The sequence below is a fragment of the Pleurodeles waltl genome, chromosome 2_2, assembly GCF_031143425.1.
Source record: "Pleurodeles waltl isolate 20211129_DDA chromosome 2_2, aPleWal1.hap1.20221129, whole genome shotgun sequence".
In the NCBI taxonomy this organism is placed as follows: Eukaryota; Metazoa; Chordata; class Amphibia; order Caudata; family Salamandridae; genus Pleurodeles; species Pleurodeles waltl.
In genome coordinates this window covers 68677154-68699538 of record NC_090439.1, presented here as the reverse complement: position 1 = coordinate 68699538, position 22385 = coordinate 68677154, and the positions used below count along the sequence as shown (strand labels likewise).

The 22385-nt window shown below is 39.7% G+C and overlaps 1 protein-coding gene across 1 annotated transcript in view; it reads right to left on the bottom strand.

The window, feature by feature from the left end:
* EXOC3 (exocyst complex component 3) overlaps positions 1–22385 on the bottom strand; it is a 334614-nt gene that overhangs the window by 175850 nt on the left and 136379 nt on the right. The window contains exon 8 of the mRNA XM_069219462.1: positions 17075–17185. Coding sequence (XP_069075563.1) covers positions 17075–17185 — 111 coding nt within the window. The remainder of the gene's footprint in view (positions 1–17074; positions 17186–22385) is intronic.

Sequence of the window (22385 nt, the reverse complement as noted above, 5' to 3'; positions counted from 1 at the left end):
GGCTCGTTTGACCATATGTTAAAGGGGAAGGGAGGGGGGGAAGAAAAAATTATATTTGATTATCATGATAAGAAATAAAAATAAAATAGAGAGAAGGAAAAGAAAATAAAGAAGAGGAGAAGAAGAAGAAAAAAAAAAACAGGTCAGAAGAAAGAGCATTTTCTATTTACACGCTCTCTTCCCCAGCAAGGTATTATATTGTTCTCCCTTGCTCTTCACTTAAATGAATGCTGTATTTTTTTTCTCTATCCCTTCCCTTGTCGCTTCCCCCACCCCCCATTGCTGGTCCGCAAAAGGTATCCACAGCCCCTATACGGGTACGTCCCTTCAGGGACGTGGCAGGTTGCTAGGTTTTCTAAGGGTGTTTGTCCCTCGTTGTCGGCTTGGTCCATCTTTTTCCAGATGGGACTCCCCGAGGCCTCCTCTTCATTCTTTTTTGTTGCATCTCCTTTCGTTCCGGTCCGGTACTCTCCCTCTCTCTCCTTCCTCACGTCTTCATTCTGTGCGCTTCCCTCATCTTCTGGCCACGCGTTCCCGTCCTCATTCCTCTTGGCGTCACGGCGGCCCAGCATGACGCTTTCCAATGTGCCCCCGGGGCACGCTATCATCGCCCCCACTTTTACCGGCACGTTCAGGGTTCCGAACACCCTGTTACAAACACTTTACTTGGTGATGTGCAAAGAATACATATGTTTTCTGAATCACGATTTTCAGATTGTTAATACAATACATAGTTTTATCAGTAAAGCTGCAAGTTAGTGGGAAGGGTTTTGGACATTTTGTGGAAATGTTCTGTCTGTAAATGACAGTGTGTGACCACATCATGCTTTAGTAATATACCTATTAAAAGAGCAGCGTTTGTAGGTTTCTTTTTAAACACTCACATAGTAAACCAAGAGGTAGGTAATTGATCATGTGTCCCCTCTACATGGGCTAAATTAGCTTTAAACATGGAGCAAATGTTTAGTCTGTTTAATCAAAGAAGTTCTTTCCGTACAGCAGAAATGCTGAGCTCACATATTTAAAGTTACACTCATATGTGAGAATGAAGGAAAAGGCGACTCTGGAAACTAAGATATTTGCCCAGGGTCACACAATTTGAGACGGGTCAAGTACATTACAGTTATGGTCGAGTGGATTATTCAATTACTCGACCTGCAGGTCTAGTTAAAAAGAATTATGATTTTCCGAAGCCAGTTTCTGATTTTTCTTTGTATTATTTTCAGCTGTGGGACCTTCCCTCATGTGCAGGATTAACAGGGCTCTCACACAGGGAGCCAGTCTTGGAGTTTGCAGAGGCAATTCTTCACATATTAATTGTATTGGAAGGGGAAATCAGTGGCAGCAGCACTCCAGCTCTTCATGTAACAGGCAGGACTCAAAGCAGATGGGTCATAATAGTTCTTAAGAAGTGTTAAAGTAGGTCCTCACCACTCTTGTGCAATTTATCACCTTCTCCTGTAATTGTAACAGCATTATTCTTTCTCAGTGTTACAGACTCATAAGGAGAGGCAACAACATGGAGTCCAGACCCTGGTCCAATCATTTCCCTTCTGTGGTGCACAAAACTTTCCTGAACTCAAATGATGTAGTATAAAAACCTATCTAAACCCTAAGGCCATATATAAATCATAGGGGAACACAGTTGTCATTAATACCAAGAAGGATTTCTGGAATGCCATAGTCAGAGCATTCTTAGAAGCTGCATCATGCATCATATCTGACTATGTACTTTGGAATGCTGTAGTTGAGAACCTCAAATGCTTGTTGGCAGATTGTCTGGTGACCTTTTTTGATGGTGCTCATTTTGTATTGTTGAATACACTTTAAACTACGTCACAGTAGCAGCATTCTTACATTCAACAGTGGTGATGAGCAATACATTTTGCAGTGCAGTGCTGTAGCAGTAGACGGTAGCAGAACTCCGTTGACTCCTTGGAAACTGGTAATCAATTGAGGGTAAAGAGAATGGATTTTAGACAGCATTATGGAAGAAAAAGTTCTAGAACACTACAACCCAACATAAGGAAGCGTTTATTGGAGGAATTTTTAGTATGCGCTGAAGGACTTATGTCGGAGGTTGAGGCTCCTGCCCTCTTTGGATATGGGCTCAAGGAAACTGTTGAGCCCGGTGACTCCCACTAAAGAACCTGAGTACAGACAAAGGGTCTGAAGAGTGTGCCAGCCAAATATCATGTCAAATGCATTGTTTTAGCTCAAGTTGGAGTTTGCAACATGTTGCTCACATCAGATGAGACCAGTAAATACTAACTGCCGAATTGTTTTCTAACAAACCAAGGGCTACCAACCCTACCCCCAACACACCCGCACAAGATGGACTTACGCAGAAATTTGTCAAACTAGAACGTTTGAAGAAACAAGAACTCTCTAGGTGGTGGGACGCAAACATGCTCAAAAGATACAATGACTTGAAACAGGTTCCCCGGGGACTACGGATTATAATCTTTCCTTCTTTTGACGACTTAGACTCAGACCTTCTAGGTGAATGGGAACATCTAATTTCCTCATCTTCCATTGGGATGATGAACATACTTATTAAACATGCCGACAGAAAACGGTAAAAACTGCTGACTGACATAGCAACATTGGAACTAGAGAGTAAAAATCTTGATCTACCAGAAGTAACGGAAAAGAATTACAGTATTCTTAGAGAAATACTTCACAAATATCAACTTTATATAAAGGACAAAAAACAGAAAACAACTCATTTGAGATGAAAATGATTACCTGAATGGTCGTATCTACACATTCACACGTAAATTTGACCAGATTAGGACTGACGTCTACCCTAGAACCTCTGATACTCACCCCACCAACATCTCAGCCCCGAACAGCTTGACTGACGTATCCAGTATTTCTAGTAGTGATTTGGAGTCTGCTACGGAAGGCACTTCGGGAAACATGCATACACACAGGGACGCCCATCCATCATCCACTTTTTTAGAGGAGTTGGCATGTTACAGAAAAGGCATTCGGCAGAACTACAACAAAGCAAACCCCTACACAAAACAACTAGGAGGGAAGGGAAAAAACACAGACATGGACAAAAGGGAAGGCGTGACTACACGCTCAATTGCCAAGAACCAAAGAACATGAGTGCAAATTCCATATCACATGACAATACTATGGATAATGACAATATACAGGTTATCAATCTGTCCACCCATGTCCTTTCTTGTGATGAAATAAACGTTTTGAGTAAAGGCTTGGGGTTTTGTCCTGTTTCCAAACCTGACTTTAACAACATCCACATTGACTTATTTAAATACATCCGTCACCTTAAACTTAGGAAATTCTTTTTGGACAAACCAACGTTCATTAAGAACATTGCTACACCCGTTCCCAGCTGCAACAAAACTATCAGGGACATCCAAGACATACAAACGATCATGCACCTCGACACGCCAACTCCCTCTACTCCCAATCTTAAACAACTTCTAGAACACCTGAACATACAATCAAATCTGAACCTGGGCAGTGGATGTAGACCCACTTCTACTTTTATGCCTAATTTACCACCAGATAATAACACTGACACCTTTTACAAAGCGGTCAGAGAGGACATACTAAACCTGGAGGACAAACACAAAACTAAGGGTTGTAGTTACAAGAATAACCTGAGTCCTACTGAACGCAGGGCTCTTAACCAACTTTCTGCCCGAACTGATCTTGTAATAAGGGAAGCTGATAAGGGAGGTAACGTGGTGATAATGAACAGGAATGACTACATTTCAGAAATAAACAGACAGTTGGGAGACACACATGTATAGACACCCCTTACAGACAATCCCCTGGCCAGTATAACCAAAGATATAGGTGACAGACTATCAAAATGGAAAGACCTTTGTCTTATCTCAGACCTCGAATACAAGTACACGTTTAACACAACACCAAGGGCACCATGCATCTATATTCTACCTAAAGTCCATAAACCAGGTATTTTTTCTCCAGGTAGACCTATTATCTCTGGTATTGACTCACCTACAGAACATATTTCATAGTACATTAACCATTTCCTACAACCTCTGGTAAGTAATCTTCCTTCTTTTATCCAGGACACTAAAGATTTTTTTGTGTCAATTGCAATATGTAGATTGGACAGATGATTGGTGCTTTGTTACCTTAGATGTCAACTCTCTATGTACATCCATTCCATTAGAACGTGGTTTGGAATCTTTATCCATGGCACTTTCTAACAGGGATGCCACGCTTTATGAACATACCAAAATGCTACTAGACCTCACAAGACTAGTCCTTGAGAACAATGTTTTTTTATATGATGGACACTGGTACAAACAATCCCAGGGGGAGGCAATGGGTTCCAAATTTTCACCTTCCTACGCTAACCTTTACATGGGTCAATTTGAGAAACAACATCTTTGGTCCAATTGCCCTGACAATATTACCCAACACATCCTTTTCTGGGGGAGATACATTGATGATATTCTTAATATTTGGACAGATAACAGGCAGGAACTGACCAAACTTATAGAACATGTCAACACCAACGATTACAATCTTACCTTTACTCACAAGATGGATAGCAATCACATTGAATGCCTGGATCTTTTCGTATACATTACCGACAACAAAATCTCCTCCAGAATTTACAGAAAACGTACTGCATGCAACTCTATTCTGCATGCTCTCAGTGCACACCCTAATGCCCAGATCAAGGCCATTCCCTACGGTGAAATGATCAGGACCTGGCGCAACTGTAGCGACAACGAGATCTTTACACAAGAAATAAGACTATTAACCAAGCGCTTTCAGAACAGGGGTTACTCAGAAACAACCATTAACTTAGCCAGGAAACGCACACTTTCTAAACAGCGGGACACACTTCTTATCACAGGCCAAAATAAACCCAATAAGAATTTGAGAAGGAACATCTCCTTTATTACTAAATACAGTCCAGATAGTGGGGTTCTGTTTCGAATACTCAAATGGCATCTACTACTTCTTGACTCAAAATTGGGGGGGGGATTATCCGACAGACACAATCCATCACCCATAGCAGGGGATGTACCCTGAGACATATTCTCTGCCCTAGTTTTGTAGCACCCCTATCCCCCTCTAATTCCCAAATGTGGCTACCTAACAAACAATCTGGTTTCTTTAAATGTGGCTGTTGCATCTCTTGCCATTTTGCCCTCAATAAAACTTTGACGTTTACGTTCAACACAACAACTACTTACCATGTGAGGCAATTTACTAATTGCAATACGAAATACACAGTCTATGTTATCATCTGTGTATGTGGACTAATATATGTGGACAGTACTATATGCCCCCTCAAGGAACGCATAAAGGAACATATCAGGGCCATCAGAAACTGCACTCTTAGCTATCCCATGGCTGTGCATTTCAACTCTTTACATGATGAATCTGACATTCACAGGATCAGATTTTTTGGTATAACACACATTACTCTGTCTCCCAGAGGGGGAGATAGGAACAAAGAACTGTGCAAATGTGAGGCCAAATGGACACTTCAAGTACGAGCTGTAGAGAAAGGTCTAAATACTGATAAGGAGCTTCACGTTTTCCTCACTTAGATTGATTTTACCTCTGTATGGATCATTTGGATTCCTTGACAGTGATATATGAATGGTTATACATTACACTGACCTGGTGCCATACTACTTTACGCCCATGATACACATATACAAATAAAATGCAGTATCATTGGTTATAAATCATGTGACTTAATGTTCTCGGGTTGAATTCTATGTGATTCACTCATTAGATGCATCGCTTATTCTTATTATTAACCTCTCTCATCTCTGAGGGTTTTTTCTGTTCAAGATCTTTTAACACTGCTTGATCTATATGTCTATTTGGGACTATGTTCGTTACCATTAACACTGTTTGGTACTACTTCTACTACTTTATCTCTACCGCTTACCAACTATATTTATAAGACTGTCACTGATTTATCTTTACCTCATAACATTGTTCTGTTATTAACTATTTCCGTACAGGATGTGACTTGTGAGAATCTGTATTTATGTGAACTGTCTACTAATAGCTTGGATAATATATGTCTTACCATGCAAAACGACCTCTTTCTCTACTTTTATAATCAAGCATTTGGAATCCAAGACCAGTGGTTACTAACCCTGTGACTCAATGTTCCCTACCGACATTCTATCTTATTTATTAACCATGTGCTTCATTTATTCTCAATTTTATGCTATCAACTCTTTGGTGGTTTTTCAAAATATGTAACAATAATGGATATTAAGACTTTTTATATCAATGGTTATCAACACAAAGATGTTATCTACACTACTATGAATTGCTTTTTGACTACATGTTACAACTACCAATTGGTTTACTTCAGGTTAATACACTATTTCCAACAATTTACCAACTATATATGGGTACTGTATCTGTCTACTTAGTTTTACAATATTAATCCTTAAACACTTTTTCTCTCTCACTCGTGGTCCGCTGTATTGCACACTTTCTCACCAGGTGATCTTTGTACTTACTCTTTTCTGCCATACTATATATCTTTTCACTTGCTGTCCACTATTCTTCGAACATGGCTTCTGCTTTTGGTCCATTTTCGGCTACTTCTTGGATACGGACGACATCCTATTCCTTTTTTCATGGCGCCCAGGATGCCTTTTTGCTATCTAACCACCTCACTACTCATCTTACTAGCTTTGCACTTCATACAACAAGGGGCCTCCATACTTGCTTACGGAAAGTTTTTGGTCGCAAGGCTACCTGTTCTATCACACCTCCAGTCTTAGCGTTGTTTTCTAGACTAGTGTTACTTACCAGGATGACCTAACTCAGTTACACAGTCCTCTAGTGAACTGTTTTCAACAACACGCCGTTCCCATGTAGCTGATATATCTTTTACTCTAGTCAGTGTGTGTTTTATTTTACGCTCCTTATGCCACATAGCTCTTTAGACTGACTCCACCACATACAGCCCTAACTCTATCTGGCTAAATATCACGCATAGTTCAACTGCTTTTTAATGTAACGACGATATCTACCGTGATTACTCTACTCGGACACACAGTCCTCTACAGGACTGTTCTCGACAACCCGCCTCTCCCATGTTGCTTACACTGTTTACTTTCGTCGGTATTTTGTCTTAGTTTACGCATTTTATGTCACTGCATGTCTTTACATTCACTCCATAACTTATAGCCCCTACTGTTTCTTGTTTAATATCGCGCTTAGTTCGACTTCTGTCAACTGTATGTTCTTCCATACATGATAACCACTTTTGGTTGTTACTTTTTAACCACTGGAGGTCAGAGGCCTTTGACGTTTGATATCCTAAACCATTTCCAGAAGTCTATTAGTCATTTTTGACAGTCTTTCTGGTCTAGTTGGGAACAGTTATTTTATCACTGTACGTTCCAACATCACACTTCAACATGACTGTACTTACCTTGCACTCATTTGTAGGACTTACCAAAGTCCTTCGAACCTTGGGCGTGCCTAGGATGTACGTACCTTGTACTCTTGGATGACACCATTCCTCATACAGCCTATTATAATTACGGATCAACACACAGAATCGGACTCGCTCCCTACACCTTTGTAACACAGGTAGCCATTTTTTCTATTTAACATACTACCTCTACTCCTTTCTACTTATTTCAACCATGTACTTATCTCTCTATTCCTTTTATCTTTTCGCCCCCTCTCCCTCCTTCCTCTCTCTCCTTTCTTATTTCCCCAGGTGCCACCATTATATGCCTCGTTAAGATATTCCTTCCCTATACTACCATTATAGGTAGGTGGTTCTACCTTCTAATTGCACTTTTTCAATATTTTAATTCAATTGCTGTAACACACACTAGGTAGCCACTTAACAAGAGGACCACAGATGAACAGCATGTCTTGTTTATGTCACAATAAACTTGTTTGTAGCTTCTATTTACTCACTTCATTTATTTGCCGTTTTGGGCTCCACTCTCCTTTTGTAAACATTGAAGTAAATTTCACCACTACTTGTTAAACATCAATACCTCACGTTTTTACACTGGTTCTGTTTGCTGTGTCTATTCACATACTTTTATTGCTCTCTCAAATTTTGCCTATTGTTCCAGTTTACATGTACATATTTAATACTTGGCACTGTATATTTCCTACAGCCTTGATGAAGTCACAGTTTGTGACGAAACACCTGTTGGCTGTGCCTGTTTGACTGTACTCTGGGATTTACGAAAATTAATCCAAATAAAAGACCTACTGGAACACTAAGAGAAATACTGAATGATTTATTAACAAAACTGCTACGTACCTACTGTTCATTACCTACTAGGAGTGGCAATCTGACAGACACTAATATTGATAAGCATGTATCTGTGTTTGCCGCAGCACTGAAGAATTAAGAGGGTCTCTGTGTAATCTGTGCCAGCCGAACCAAATCAGAGGGGAACAATGCAAGTCCAGTATGACATGAGAAATTGAGAAAAAAAATATAAACAAAAAAGGGAAACAATCAGTTATGAGGAACTAGTGTGAAATAATCTTTAGGTGACAAAGACAGTGGACATTTTGAGGAAAGGCTCAAGGATCTGAGAGAGCGTTTGGGTGTCATACAGCAATCTTTTCCCCACCCATCTTACTTTTGTTTTTTTAATCTGAGGCAGGAGATACTGGTCTTCAGTGAAGGCAGTGGAAGAAACTGTTTGATAAACATCTGATAGTAATTGGAGGAAAAACATTTTCATGGTTATATAATCAAAAAACAGTATAACGTACCCATGCAGTGGAGGGAAGTTAAATACAGGTAAGGATATTGGAAATAAATGCACAAGACCTTTATAAAAAGTAGTATAAGAAGCAAATTTAGGATCCAGGATTAAAGTTGTGCTGAAAAGGCAACACATTTTTCGCCAGACTGCAATTGAAGAATGAGCGAAAAGGAATGATGTAACTGGTCAGCCTAACAAGACAAGAACATGTGATGCCAAGAACTCTTGGCTAAGAATTCTAATTTAAAGTAGGTCACAGTGATTATGAAAAGCATTCAACATACTATCTATTGTGGCAAGGAAATGGAAAAAACGGTAAACGTAATGTTGTTTCGGCAGCAAAAGGTGAACAAGGATTGTGTGACAGGGCTGGTTGTAGTCCACAAGGTAAAATGATTTAAATGTGGGGCTATTGGATACAACACCAACAGTTGGAATAGTTATGCTACAGACTGAAACTGTTGGAGGTGTGAACAAAAAGGACATTACAGCCACAACAAGGCTATTATGCAGAGATGAGAGAAATATATTGCATATTGTGAGGGTGATATGTGGTAACAGGTGAACAGTGTATTTTATATGTGTCTAGGAATATTAAGGATGAAGCTGGTGTAGTGCTAGAAATTCAAGTGTTTTTGACAGAGTAAGTGTGAAAACGTTAGCTGACCCTTAATAACCTACAGATCACTGTTTGACAATATTTTTGAGAAGAGCTTTACTGGACCGAAGAATGAAGGTGAGTGTCCTGATATCAACCCAGGTGGGCATGGAAAGAAAAGAAAAACTGATTTGATTAGCATGCTTCAGGACGGAATCCAGTTTAAAGATAGAGATCCAGCAGCAAAAGTCTGTAACATAACATTGGCTTCACTAGAGAGATCTGGAATAAACGGGCAGATGTACGTATGCTTAGCTTTGTGATTACCACATTTTTGCGATACGCTATTTGGTAATCACAAATACCCATGTGCGAAAGTATGCTTTGCATTTTCAGCGATTCCCAGTAGGCTGCAAGCAGACATACCTTATTAATATTCATGAGTTAGGTCTCAGTTTGAACCCACTGGGAATCGCTAAAATCACAGGGATGGTGGCCTGCTGGGGTCAACAGACCATCATGTCTGTGATTAGTTTTAAATAAAGCAATATTTTTTATTTTCTTGGAGTGCAGGATGCATTTTAAAAACAAACATTTTCATTTATGTTTTTTTAAGAGTAGACAGTGGTCTGTAAGACCACTGACTGCTCTTAAAAATTATATTTACAACCATTCTCGCTTGGGGCCCCTTCCCATTTGTGAATGGGTTACTACCTACTTGAAGGAGGTGGTAAAATGCAAAAGTCTTGAAACTGCATTTTAGTCACAAAAATTCACACATACCACTGCGATTCAATATCAGGAAGGGGCACCCTAATCACACCCTTTTCCTAATACCTAAATGCAAATAGGGCCTATGTACATTTCAAAATGCTTTTTTCTGGACGCAAACACCCTGATAATGCAAATCAAAATGTTTGCAACCCAAAAAAAGATTGGTACATCTGGCTGAAAGTTGAATCCCAATGCAGCAGAGTTCATGATGCTGGTTTCCAAAACATTTGGAGAATGCAAGTGATAGATAAGTATGGTATGGTGTTTGATACGATATTAAGTTTACATCAAGACTTCAAGCAACTGCTAATAGTAAAAGATGATGCACCACCAGTTGTCCATGAGATGTAATAGATGTCTAATATATTAGTGGAATCAACAGTTAGAATTAGACAGATTGATTAAGACAGGGGATATAAAGAACAGAGCATCAGAAAGTTTGGCCCAAGTATCAGGGGAAATTTATTCACATGTGTGTTGACCTCAGATACTCAAACAAAAAAATCTGAATTGAAAAGCATCCTTTGCTAAACCTTCCAGACAAGTTAGAGTGGTGCTGGTTAAGAATGCTAAGGTATTTAGAGTTATGGATTTGTCCTGTGCTTACAGCCAGATGAGGCTGCATGAGAGCTCAAAACAACTTAGCATTTTTTTATCACCCGATCAGGAGCATTTATGTTTATGTGTATGCCTTTTACTTTGGCCTCACCACCTGTAGTGTTCCAGTTGAATTTGGAGACATCGCTGAAGAACATGACAGGACCTTAAAGACAGAAATGGCCAGCTTGTAGGAGAACGGTTTAACTGAAAGAAAAAAAATAAAATGTATATATATATATATATATATATATCAATACACGGTTGGTGGTGTTACAACCTGGGGCAGGCAAACAAGGGGGAGGGTATTATACCTAGTAATTAAACCTAGCTAATAATTTAGTTGAGGCGATCATTAAGGCAGCAGTACCAAAAGTGGGAAGATTGTTCCTTCTTAGGTGCAACAGAGTACTACTATAAATTTGTGAGAGACTGCTAAAATTGTACATCCCTTAGGGAGTAAAAGGGTATATATGTGGGATAGAGACCTTAAGAAGCATCTGAAGTAAAGAGGAGAGCTCAGAAAGCAGAGTTTGCTAAAACAGTTTGATGCAAAGAAGAAAACAGAACTCACAGCCAAAAGGGTCTGGGGCTACTTCGACTCTCTTTTGGGAGGCAAATAGACTATGATTGCATTTCCATGTACTTTGCATGTAGTGCACTGGGAATAGCAGAACAAAACTAATTTGTGCCTGAGAGGTTTTAGGGTTCTACTGGATGCAGGGTACTTTAAATTAGTTTTGTGGAGTAATCTGTGTAAGATTCAGAAGGCTAATAATACTTTTGCACAGGTTTTTTCATGCACGTATTCTGAGAGGGCTTGACTGCTAAATTGCTAGGACGTTTCTTTCCCATGCCTGAGCTGGCGTAGGGAGAATCCAAAGTTAGGTGACAATGTACTTGAGCATTTTTTTTGCCCATGAACAGAACCACTAGTGCCATCTTCGCCACAAAGTCATACCGTCTCTCCTTTACAAAGAAAATAAGTTGTCTAATGTGATTTTAGAATTATCAAAGTTAATCCCTGGCATGTGTTACAGGCTACCACATCATGCTTAGGATAAAAGGCATTTCGAATGTGGATCTTCCAAATACATATTTTTCTGATTACATTTCATCATATATTGGAAAGGCTGTAATTAAATTTCTGCAACGGTGAGTAAGAAAGTGCTTCCAGAAGCAGATATCCAGCCTTATGAACGATGAGAGGACGGGCCCTCATCAGGCAGACATTGAAGCATATTAAATGGAGTTTGCAGTGCAGGGGTGTGAAATTCCAATAGCCCGATACCCAGGACATATTTTTTGTGGTCAAGGGAAATAAGTTTTCCTATTTTTGTCCTTGGGACAAGGAGGCTCAAACTCCTGTGGCACAAACCCTTTGTCTGCCAGTTTACAGTACCACATTATGGATCAGGGTAGGGCATTGTCTACAGTAAAGGTAACATTTGTCTCCGTATGTAAATGCTGTTCAAACTTGTATTTATGGTTCGTTAATGCACAGCCTTAATTATTAGGGTGAGTGGGCTAAGGAAATGCTTTAAGCTGGGACTGAACTACTGACAGTTCCAGAATAAAAATGTGTACACAGGTTTGTAAAGTTTAACAATATGAGGCTATTTATAATACTCTCAGAATGCTCTCAAAGTAGTTGCAAATTTATGCAGAAGCTTATAAGCAATATTGAGGATTCTTAGCTTTCAAAATCAAAATGTTCATTAAAAAATGCAAATAAGAAAAAAAAAAAAAAAGTTTTGCGAAACTACTGTGAAATTTTAGGTGAATTTCTTTGAAGTGTCATTTAGTAAAATGTGTTGATGCATGCCAGTATTTCCCAAAAATATATCCATCACGTGAAAATCAGTGTAACGAGTTTCAACAAGATTATAGGAAATATGGAAATAAACAAGCATTGGCAAAGTCAGTATGTTCGACCTTGGTTGTCAGCCCTTAGGTTTTGTCAATGCATGTCATGCTTTGATGTGGTTTTTGGAAAACGTTATTGTTGTGGGAGTTGCCAGGTTCTCATTATTATAACAAACACTGGCAAAAAGCAAAAATATTTTTGGTCTGAAAAAGCACACTTTGCCACAGTAGTTCCTTGCATCGAAGAAAACTACTTTATGTTCCAATATGCTGCTTGTGACAGAGCACAATGCTGTCACTCACAGTGAAGCCAGCCAATAGACAGATAGAGACAGACACAATTTTAATAAAAACAAAAAGGTCTTGGTTAATGTCAGACTTAATTAGGTGCCTAATTCTTAAAGGAAGTCACAAAATTGCATCCATGCGCTATATTTTTGCATTAGTGCAGATTTGCGACTCGTGAATTACCAAGACTGTAGAGAAGTAGGCCAAGAAATGGCACTTCTAGAAAATATTTGTGAACTGCATTTTAGCTTGAGCAAATATGTATGTGTAAATTTGCTCATGTGAAAATCTGCTTAGCATGTATAGGTTGACTTTCCCTCCAATTACTTTTTTTCCCCAACTGTTAGAAATACATTTCCAAGCTTTTGCAGTATGGGAAAAGATTAGAGAAGAGCTGGCAAAAACCCATAAAACAGACTCAAAAGGGTATTCCGACCCTGGAACTATTTCTTACTGCTACCTACAGCCCCAGTATGTACATCCGTGGAAAGGTGGCAACAAAGGATTTGCTAGTATTCATACCCTAATATAGTATGAGGCCTGGCATAACCAGGCCTGGCATAATCAGAGAGGCTATTATCACAGCCCTTATTTAATGAGATTGCTGCCTTAATCTGTCGCTGCACTACATTGCACCAATGGGACAAGTGAATTTTGTTACAGGACAAGGAGATTTACGAATCAACCTGTCCCATGGACAAGTAGATTTTTCATTAAATTCCACACATCCGCAGTGATAGCTACAGAAGCGAAAAAGTAGTATTGTTTACAGAAATTTTCTTTTAGGTATAAAAAAGGAGGAAGTTGAGCAGGAGCACAACCAAATACCCAATTACTCAGACAGTGGTAATTTAAATGCAACATGGCTTCTGGCGATAGGGATTAAGGCCCATCCACTCACAGTCTTGTCAGAAAAAAAGAGTTCAAATAACAGATGGATACTGTTTTAAATGTTTTAAGCGATGTATTAAAAAAAGCTACTTTATCAAGGTGGCAAAGCGAAACATTTAATACACCAGTACCTATGATGGCAGGCAACACGTTCACTGCAATATTTTTATGACAGGTTAATATCCTGCCAGGAATACCTGTGGTAGGGAAGCTGCCAGTTAAAGCTGCAGGCAGAGCTCTGAGCAGACAAGCAGTGGGCCAAAGAGAGAAGCCAACAAGGATGTCTGTTAAAAAGCTGGTCCACTACAAGACTACAAAAAATAAAGTGGAGAGGTGAGCAACAAAACAGTAGTGTTCTACCCCATGCCACCTAAAACCCTAGCATATGAAAAAGAAAAAAAAGAAAAATGTAGTCTACTTATTTCACAGTTGCACTGCATTCACTGACAACCAAATTAGAGTTACCATAACTATACAGTTTTTTGGTGCTTGATTATATCATCCCACAATGTATTTGATAAAACTCTGTCTTATTTCACTAAATCACTATGCTTTTGAACAATCTGTTCCAAATTATATTATAAGCAAATTCATGACTTCAACACTTTTTCAGACAGAGCGTATTTAATTTTGTAAAGTAATCAAGACTGGCTTCTCAAACTAAATTACAATGTTTGCACTGTATTAAGGGTTGTGCAAATTGTTTTGTTGTTTACAATCTGATTTAAGTATAAATCAAATGTTCTGTCTGCACTGTGTGCAGACACTTCCTTAGCTTATGGTAAGTACAGCAGAAGTCAAACATTAAATTAAGTAACTACTGTAGTCAGAATGGAGGTTATACAGAATATTAACACAATACCTACAAAGAATGATTGCCAAATTAGATAGGAAATGCAATAAAATGTTTAAAACACAAAAAATGTAACTCAATGTTGTTTGAGCAGTGAATAACTTCAAATCCAATTATAAACTTGTTTACAGTCGCCATCAGTGTGGTACAAATGCAATGTGTGTTAACCAAAAATTCAACATTACCAGTAAATAAAGCAATGTAATAGTTCTTTTGCCATAGTCAAAATAAAACTGAAATGGATTACATATTGGTGAAGAGGACCAAGTTGAGAGACAATTTTGTATCACTGTATCTCTAAAGAGACAATTACGCATCAGTTGTTGATGACGTTATTACGGATTAAATTTGATTTTTTCATCCTCTGTGGCCCTGTTCAAAGCAGCAGTATACATTCAAAGCAGGAAAGAAGTGGGAACATGAAATGGCTTATTTTGTGAGTGATGCTGAATAATCTTTATCACAACAGCAGAAGCGCTGACAATGCCCAGTGCCATTTTTAGATCTCATCAACAAGCAAATTTAGCTTTCTGTTGGCAGCGACACCCATTGTATAAAATAGACTCAGAAATGGGCTTTGAGCTCAGACCCTGCACATAATTTGATGGCCTTCTTGTCTATCTCAGGTCCTTTTCCTTATTCAGTAGCTTCCCTCTCTATTTTTGTATTTGTCTCCCAGAAGGAGCCTTAAAGTCTCATCATGTTTTGACCGGATGAACTGTATCCTTAAACTGTCGATGTTAAGACCTTAAACTGCATTCCCCTTTATGAACTACTTTCGCTCCTTTTCACCACCACTGTTCCCCACCACTTCCTTACCTCCTCCCAGCTTCTGCTTGCCCACGTCGCAAGGCTGCGAATACGAACTGCCACAGCATCTACATACAGGTATCTTTAAATGGATGATTTTGAACCATTCTAAGATGGCAATCAGTGCATATGCAGGCGCTAAGCCCAACTAAGTCGTGATTTTTCTTTTTCTTATGCTTTAAGATTTTTTTTTAAGATTGCTACTGCACATGCTGCATTCATTAGATGTGGCTATCTGTGAATGAATGTTCTTGTTTTAAAAATAAATAATTCAAAGACGGTTATCTATGGAATGCACCGCAGCCATCTAAGGGGGAAAACAAGCATAGGCAAAGCCAGAAATTGGCACAAGTGAGACCTATTGGCTTTGCTAATATTCGCTCTTAATCGAATTCCACAAACAATGAAAATACACGATCAGCTGTAAAGTGATTTCAAACATGATGTTATGATACTGCAGTTAGCTACATATTCTTACAGGCAGGGTGTAGGCTCACCCAGGGGTACAGGGGGATAGAGGAAGAGATGAATAATTTTACAAATGTACATTGTACGCTGTACTCATCATTCTCAAGTTTACATTTGAAGTCCCCATCTGCAACAAAAAAGTAAAATCCCACCTTTTTAATACAAATATCTTAATAGTTCTGGTACAGACTGAGAAGAAAGCCTTTTGTAGACTGTGTTCCACCCATCACTAAAGTTATTCTTCTCCAGTTCAACACCAGTAAGGATGAAAATTGTCCCTCAATGACTCAGAGAAACTGTACATCAAGACCTACAGAGACCTCAACTTACACCTGCACTGTTGTACTAGATATCAGGTGTCAGTCCTGCTGTCCTTGTAGTTTTCCTTTCTTATTCTGAGGTCTCTGCATGCAGCTCATCAAGCTGTTCAAGTGGATTCGCGGATGGATCCTTTACATGTCAGTGAACACAATTTACTATCATGTCACAGATATTTGCACTCTGAAATGGCATACTAGGGTTCTATTTGGGTTTGTAAGACTTAAACAACTGACTTCACAGCATGCATAGTTTAAACAAAATGAAAGTAGACCTTATATAATGAGTTTATGATGGAAGTTCATTTACCAAGAAATTAATCAACATCAAAACCCTGACAAAGTTTAGGTACAGGATACATGTTTTTATAAACATTTCCAAAAACAGTATGGTAAACAATTATAGTACAAAATGCGGGAAAGCCCTATGAGGGGGAAATATACATCGTAGATTACATTAATTTGGGAAAAAACTTATTGCAAGTTATCACTGAGAAACTAAGGCTGGTGAGGAATGTGCTGTATTATCAATCTTCCAGCATGACTGTTTAAGTCAGGATTGTGCCATGTGTGAGAGGGCAATGTTCTCATCTTGACATTTGAAATATACACATTTCTGGTAGTAGCTCCACAACCAAGTCTCAACTGTGTAAGAGGCATTTGTAAACATGGGAGCAGAGTGGCAGGGATGAGAAAAGGAAATGAATGCAATGCCTTAACTAGGCAATGGTGTGAGGAGATTGCTGCAGAATAAGGAAACTTATTGGTTATGAAATAACATGCTAGCAGGTGGGGAGGGATTAAGCTACATACCACTCCCACAGACACATACCTTGGAGACACAGCAATCACTTACTTAAAGGTCTGGCAGTTGTTAATGATGGCTATCATGTACTGAACATAAAATGCAGGAAGCTGGCGATTTTTAAGATGTTCTTCTTTGTACAACTGGGCCTCTTCTTTGTACCTACGAGGAGGAGGAAACAATAGACAGGATTAGAGCATGTGAGCCCCTTCAGTACAAAAATCCTTGTGGGAATAAATATTCCTCCAAACTGCTTACAAATCACTTGTGGACAAAACTGAAATCCCTTTTCAAGAACAGTGTAATCCTATAGCCCAGTGGTTCCCAAACTGTGCGCCACGGCGCCCAGGTGCGCCATCAAAACAAGACAGGGGCGCCATGAGCTGCATCATTACCGATAGCAGTGACCTAATTCTGCAGCTGCATATTAGAACTTAGATAATCCCCTCCATTAAAAAAAGTCAAAAGCCGTTTTCCTTGTTTAGAGTGCACAGCTCGTGATTGTGGAATTTCGAGTGAGAAATTGAAATACAGCAAGGAAGGGCCTTGAAGTTTAATCCTCAAACACCATCTAGTGGTAGTAATTATAGTACACACTAGTTCTATTCACAAAAACCTGCAGGCTCAAGTTTACTAAGATTTCACACAATGTGATGAAACTTCAAATTTTGCTGTGCATTTTTGCATTAAAGAGAAAACAGAGTGCAGCACCATATATGCAAAACTTTGCATGCTGCTGGTGTCACTCCCAGATCTAGCACACAAATAGGCTGCTTTGTGCGATGCACAGTCAAACACCAGAGTGCAGAGGAGAGCATATGCTGTCTAGCATAGGATTAGTACTGGAGACATTCCCCTCAGTACAGATTTCTAAGCATAGTTTATATTGTTTCTGACAACCAATTATATATTTTTTTAATTAAACAACTGTTATATTTTTATGTTGTTACATCTATGATTATAATACCTTCATTGGCTTTATTCCAATTTTTTTCAGCGTGAAAAATGTAAGTACTCCTGAGGCCCGGCTCACATCCCCCTCACCCACCCAAAAAAAAAAAAAAGCATAATGGGAAGCCGCGGCCAATAGCCAATAGGTCAAGGGAGGCGTGGGTCAAAAAAGTTTGGGAACCACTGCTATAGCCTCTTATCACTTCTGGACAGGTGGATATACCAACATCCACAGCAGCTTTGACCTTTCAACTGATAATTTGGTTAACTTGAAAATTCTACACCTCCTCTGTGTGCTTTACAGTTGCTTTTTGGATTGTGAAGTGTATATCTCAGTCTGTAAAAATAGTGTAAAACACTCTAAACAGAGTTAAAATAATCACACCCAGACCCCTTTTACAGACCAATGTCAATTACTAATACTGCCCACAAAGCTTCTACTGCAATATCTATCATCCAGCAGAAATTATTTGACAAACCCCACAATATATTCAGTACAGCACGTGCTTCCATACAGCCCAGCATCACCATGCCCAAAACAAAATTAATCACGGGAAAAAAACCAAATCATGTCGCAGAATGCAATAGAGCAAATGCATCCAACAAAGAACAGGGCGTGTCATATTAATAGCTATTACCTTGCTGATAACTGCACAAATCGTACAGAATTAACCAGGACTCTCAAAATCTCTCACCCAACTTCACCAGCTCCATCACCTCAGTCATCAAGGATCCCAAGTGACCCTCTAAGTAGGAAGAAGACAGTAGGGCCCATCATCCACTATGCCGCAACCTGGAATAGCATGGCACGACTCAAAATAGTGCAGGCTCTCGTTGAGAGGAAAGTTCAATGAAGTCTGAAGCTGAGGATAAGGCTACTGTGGTCTCCATAATGTGGCCTTTTCTCATGTGGAAGAACGGGTAATACAACTTATGTGTTCAGTATTTATTAAAGGTCAGAACCTTACTAAAATAACTGCAATGTTATATGCGTATCAATACCTTTAAGGCTTGCACAGTCTGTTTTGTAGTAGTTATACTAAATCCACTAACATCAGCCCATTTCATTGAAACTAATATGCGCTCTCAGAACCAACACATCAAAACCAAACAAATGTGTTATATTGACAGTACAACCAACAGTACACGTTAGAACACCCCCTCAACAATACTGAACACACTATGACTCCAAAACCATATGATATGCTAAATACTACCACCATACAGCACATTATGTATGATCTGCCCATACTGGATAGCCCACTAAGGAGCATGAGTAAAACAAACAAGTTAGGGGTGGAATGTTTTTAAATAATCTCAGCTAATGATAATTACTTGGGCGACATCCCAGTCCATTATTTTTTTATTTTTATTCACCATGTAGTCTCAGGTGGGAACCAGTCATATGCAAATAAGCCCTGGTCTTGCTGCAATAGGAGCAGTCCAGTCCCTACTGCCTGCCAGGCCTCCTCTGAACTGGAACACAAGCAACACCCAGACCGGTTTTAGCTTAGTTAGCCCTCATCGGTGAGGTATAGCTAGAGTAATGTGGCACAGACAGCACTGAACCCATGTCTGGGCATACTTAGGGCATCACACTGAGAAAAGCAAAAAGAGATGTGTGGAATGCTTGAAATATTCACAGCCACTGGTAAAGTACTCACAGCTGCATCCCAGTCCATCCATGTCTTGTATATGGATAGTAAAAAAAAACAAACACAAAAAACAATGACAAACTGAAATGTGGGAGCTAAATACTTATCAGTGGCGGAGATTAATTTAAGCCACCTATCACTTTTTCGTGGCCTCAAAATTAATTCTAAAATCGAGAGAAGTTCTTTTCAAGTATTTATTCACTGTTAAACTATCACATTAGATGATAAAATCCCAACTGATTGACCTGGTAGGGACAAGAAAATTGTGCGTTGCTGCAGCATTACGTGGAACAAATGTAACGTGAGACAGGAGTCACACAAACAATGCGGGTTTCCAACGTTCTGTGATCCCACCGGACCGATGTCAAGCCGCAAGGGGTGTGAGTGGGGTCTCAGACTAGGACGTCTTTTACTATGCAAGGGTACTCATTTACATTGCATTCCAGGATCCCATACATAGTGGTTCTAGTGAATTTCATAGAAGATTATGAAAATCTAAGTTAGGCACCACCGAACTGACACTGGCCCAGGCTACAGTGGAAAATAAGATAGGTTGTGGTAGCGCTAATAAAAAAAAAAAAAAAAAAACACAGCACAGACATTCTCTGATTATAAATACTGCAAAACGTCTATCAGACACAATGTTAATTAAGATCAAGGCTAGTGAGGATGTCCTTATCACACAGATAAAAATCACCCTCTATGAAAAGAAACTGGCATATCCGAACGTAAGGATTTCCGGATGAAGAACAAAATAAGCAAACTGCAAAAGGATTTTAAATAATTTTCTCACAAGAGAATCTATCCTTATTCCTGAAATTACTATAGAAAAAAGCATGACTCAGACGCGGAGTCCATAGGATGAAGCAAGTCAGCTTCCTCAGTCTCTAACGCAGACAAATCGTGGAGCGACAACTCCAGCCAAAGTTGGCAAGGTAAACCTAGGCAACAAAGAAGGGGGGTTTTCTTCCACCCAACATATCCTCAACTACCCCGAATGGTCTTTTGGCCAGGGCAGTACGAAACTCAAATGTACCCAGACCCACCTCAACCCCAACAGATCCCGTTCTTACAGCAGAATCAGCGTTTGTTAAGGAGAGGAGGCAGGAGGTGCGTCGAGGAAGACAAGGACAGAGGAGAATCCAATGGAGCAACAAAGAGTCAGAAGGAATGAAAACCTGGAGCAAGTCCCGAGATCAACAACTGGGTCTGCGAGGCCTGTAAATATAGTAGTCAACCTCACCAAGAAGAGTCTAACACCGGATGAGCAGTCTATACTGAACAAAGGACTAAGGTTTGTTCCCACAACACATATGGGCAAGATGTAAACTGGCTGATTTTTTCAGAAAAATCCTAGTGAAGATGGTCTTTCACAACAGTCTGAATTTGGAAACAGATGATGGATACACCACACTGAGGAAAAAGTCATCTTTTAACCCTCCACCATCCACAATATCCCCAGAGGTATGGGCTTTTGAAGAAGCATTGACAAAGGAAGTGGAAGCACTGAAGCCCAGAAGGGATACCTTTCAAATCTGATAAAAAGAGATAGGAAGGCGCTTGACACCCTCAGTAGGAAGAACCACTTGGTAATTAAACCAGCAGATGAAGGGGGCACCATAACGGTACAAGGAAGAGAGAAATTACAGAAAGGCATGTCTTGATCTACTGCGAGATTAAAGGAATTATGTGGTTCTTCAGGCCGATCTCACCATTAAGAAAATTGTGGATGAAGCGGCTGATCATGGTTCGATCACAAAGAAAGAACAGGAGTTGCTCACTGCCACAGAGCCTAGGATGCCGCAGTTTTACACTATTTCAAAAATTCATAAAGGTAGGATGCCCCCTACAAGAAGACACATAGTATCAGGGATCGGCTCAGTGCTAGAGCCACTATCACAGTACATAGACTGGTTCTTATGACCCACGATAACAAAGAATAAGTCCTACATTAAGGATGCTAAGCATTTGCTTAATCTACTTAATGGTTTGGAATATGATCATGCTTGAGAAACAATGCTGTGCCTGGATGTAGAGGCACTCTACACAAGCATCCCGCAAGACGAGAGCTTACAGGTGATTACCAACTTTCTCCTGGCACAAGAGTTTCCATGGGCAGCCGCAGTACAATGGATAATGAAACTTGCAAAGGTGGCACTTACCATGAATTTCTTTCCTTCGAGGACCAAATCTTACAGTGCCATGGAACATCCATGGGGAGTATCTTTGCACTGTGCATAGCCTGACTGTACATGAGCTGGTTTGAGGATGAGAATATATGGTCCAACAACCCTTTCACTGATCGCATATGGCTGTGGTGGAGATACATCGACGACATGCTAGTCATCTGGCATGCTGAAGAAGAGACCATCAAATCTTTCAATATCTGGCTGAACAAAACAAATCCATTCCTGAGCTTTATGATGACAATAAACAGAACCTGTGTGTCCTTTCTTGATGTCAATATTGTGGCAAAAGAAGGCGGTCTGAGTAGCACGTTGTGCACCAAACCAACGGTCAGAATAGCTTGCTGCATTTCAACAGTGCCCATCCTCGTGCTCTCAGAGGGAACCTACCAGTGGGACAGTTTCTAAGAATCAGAAGAAACTGTACAGACATCAGAGATTTCAAAAGTGAGGCAGAAACACTCACTAAAAAGTTGAAGGAGAAAGAACACCCAGAAAATATCATAGCCAGAGTGCCCAGAAGAGGGCGTGTAACATCCATAGAGATGCCCTCCTGGAGACCAACATAAA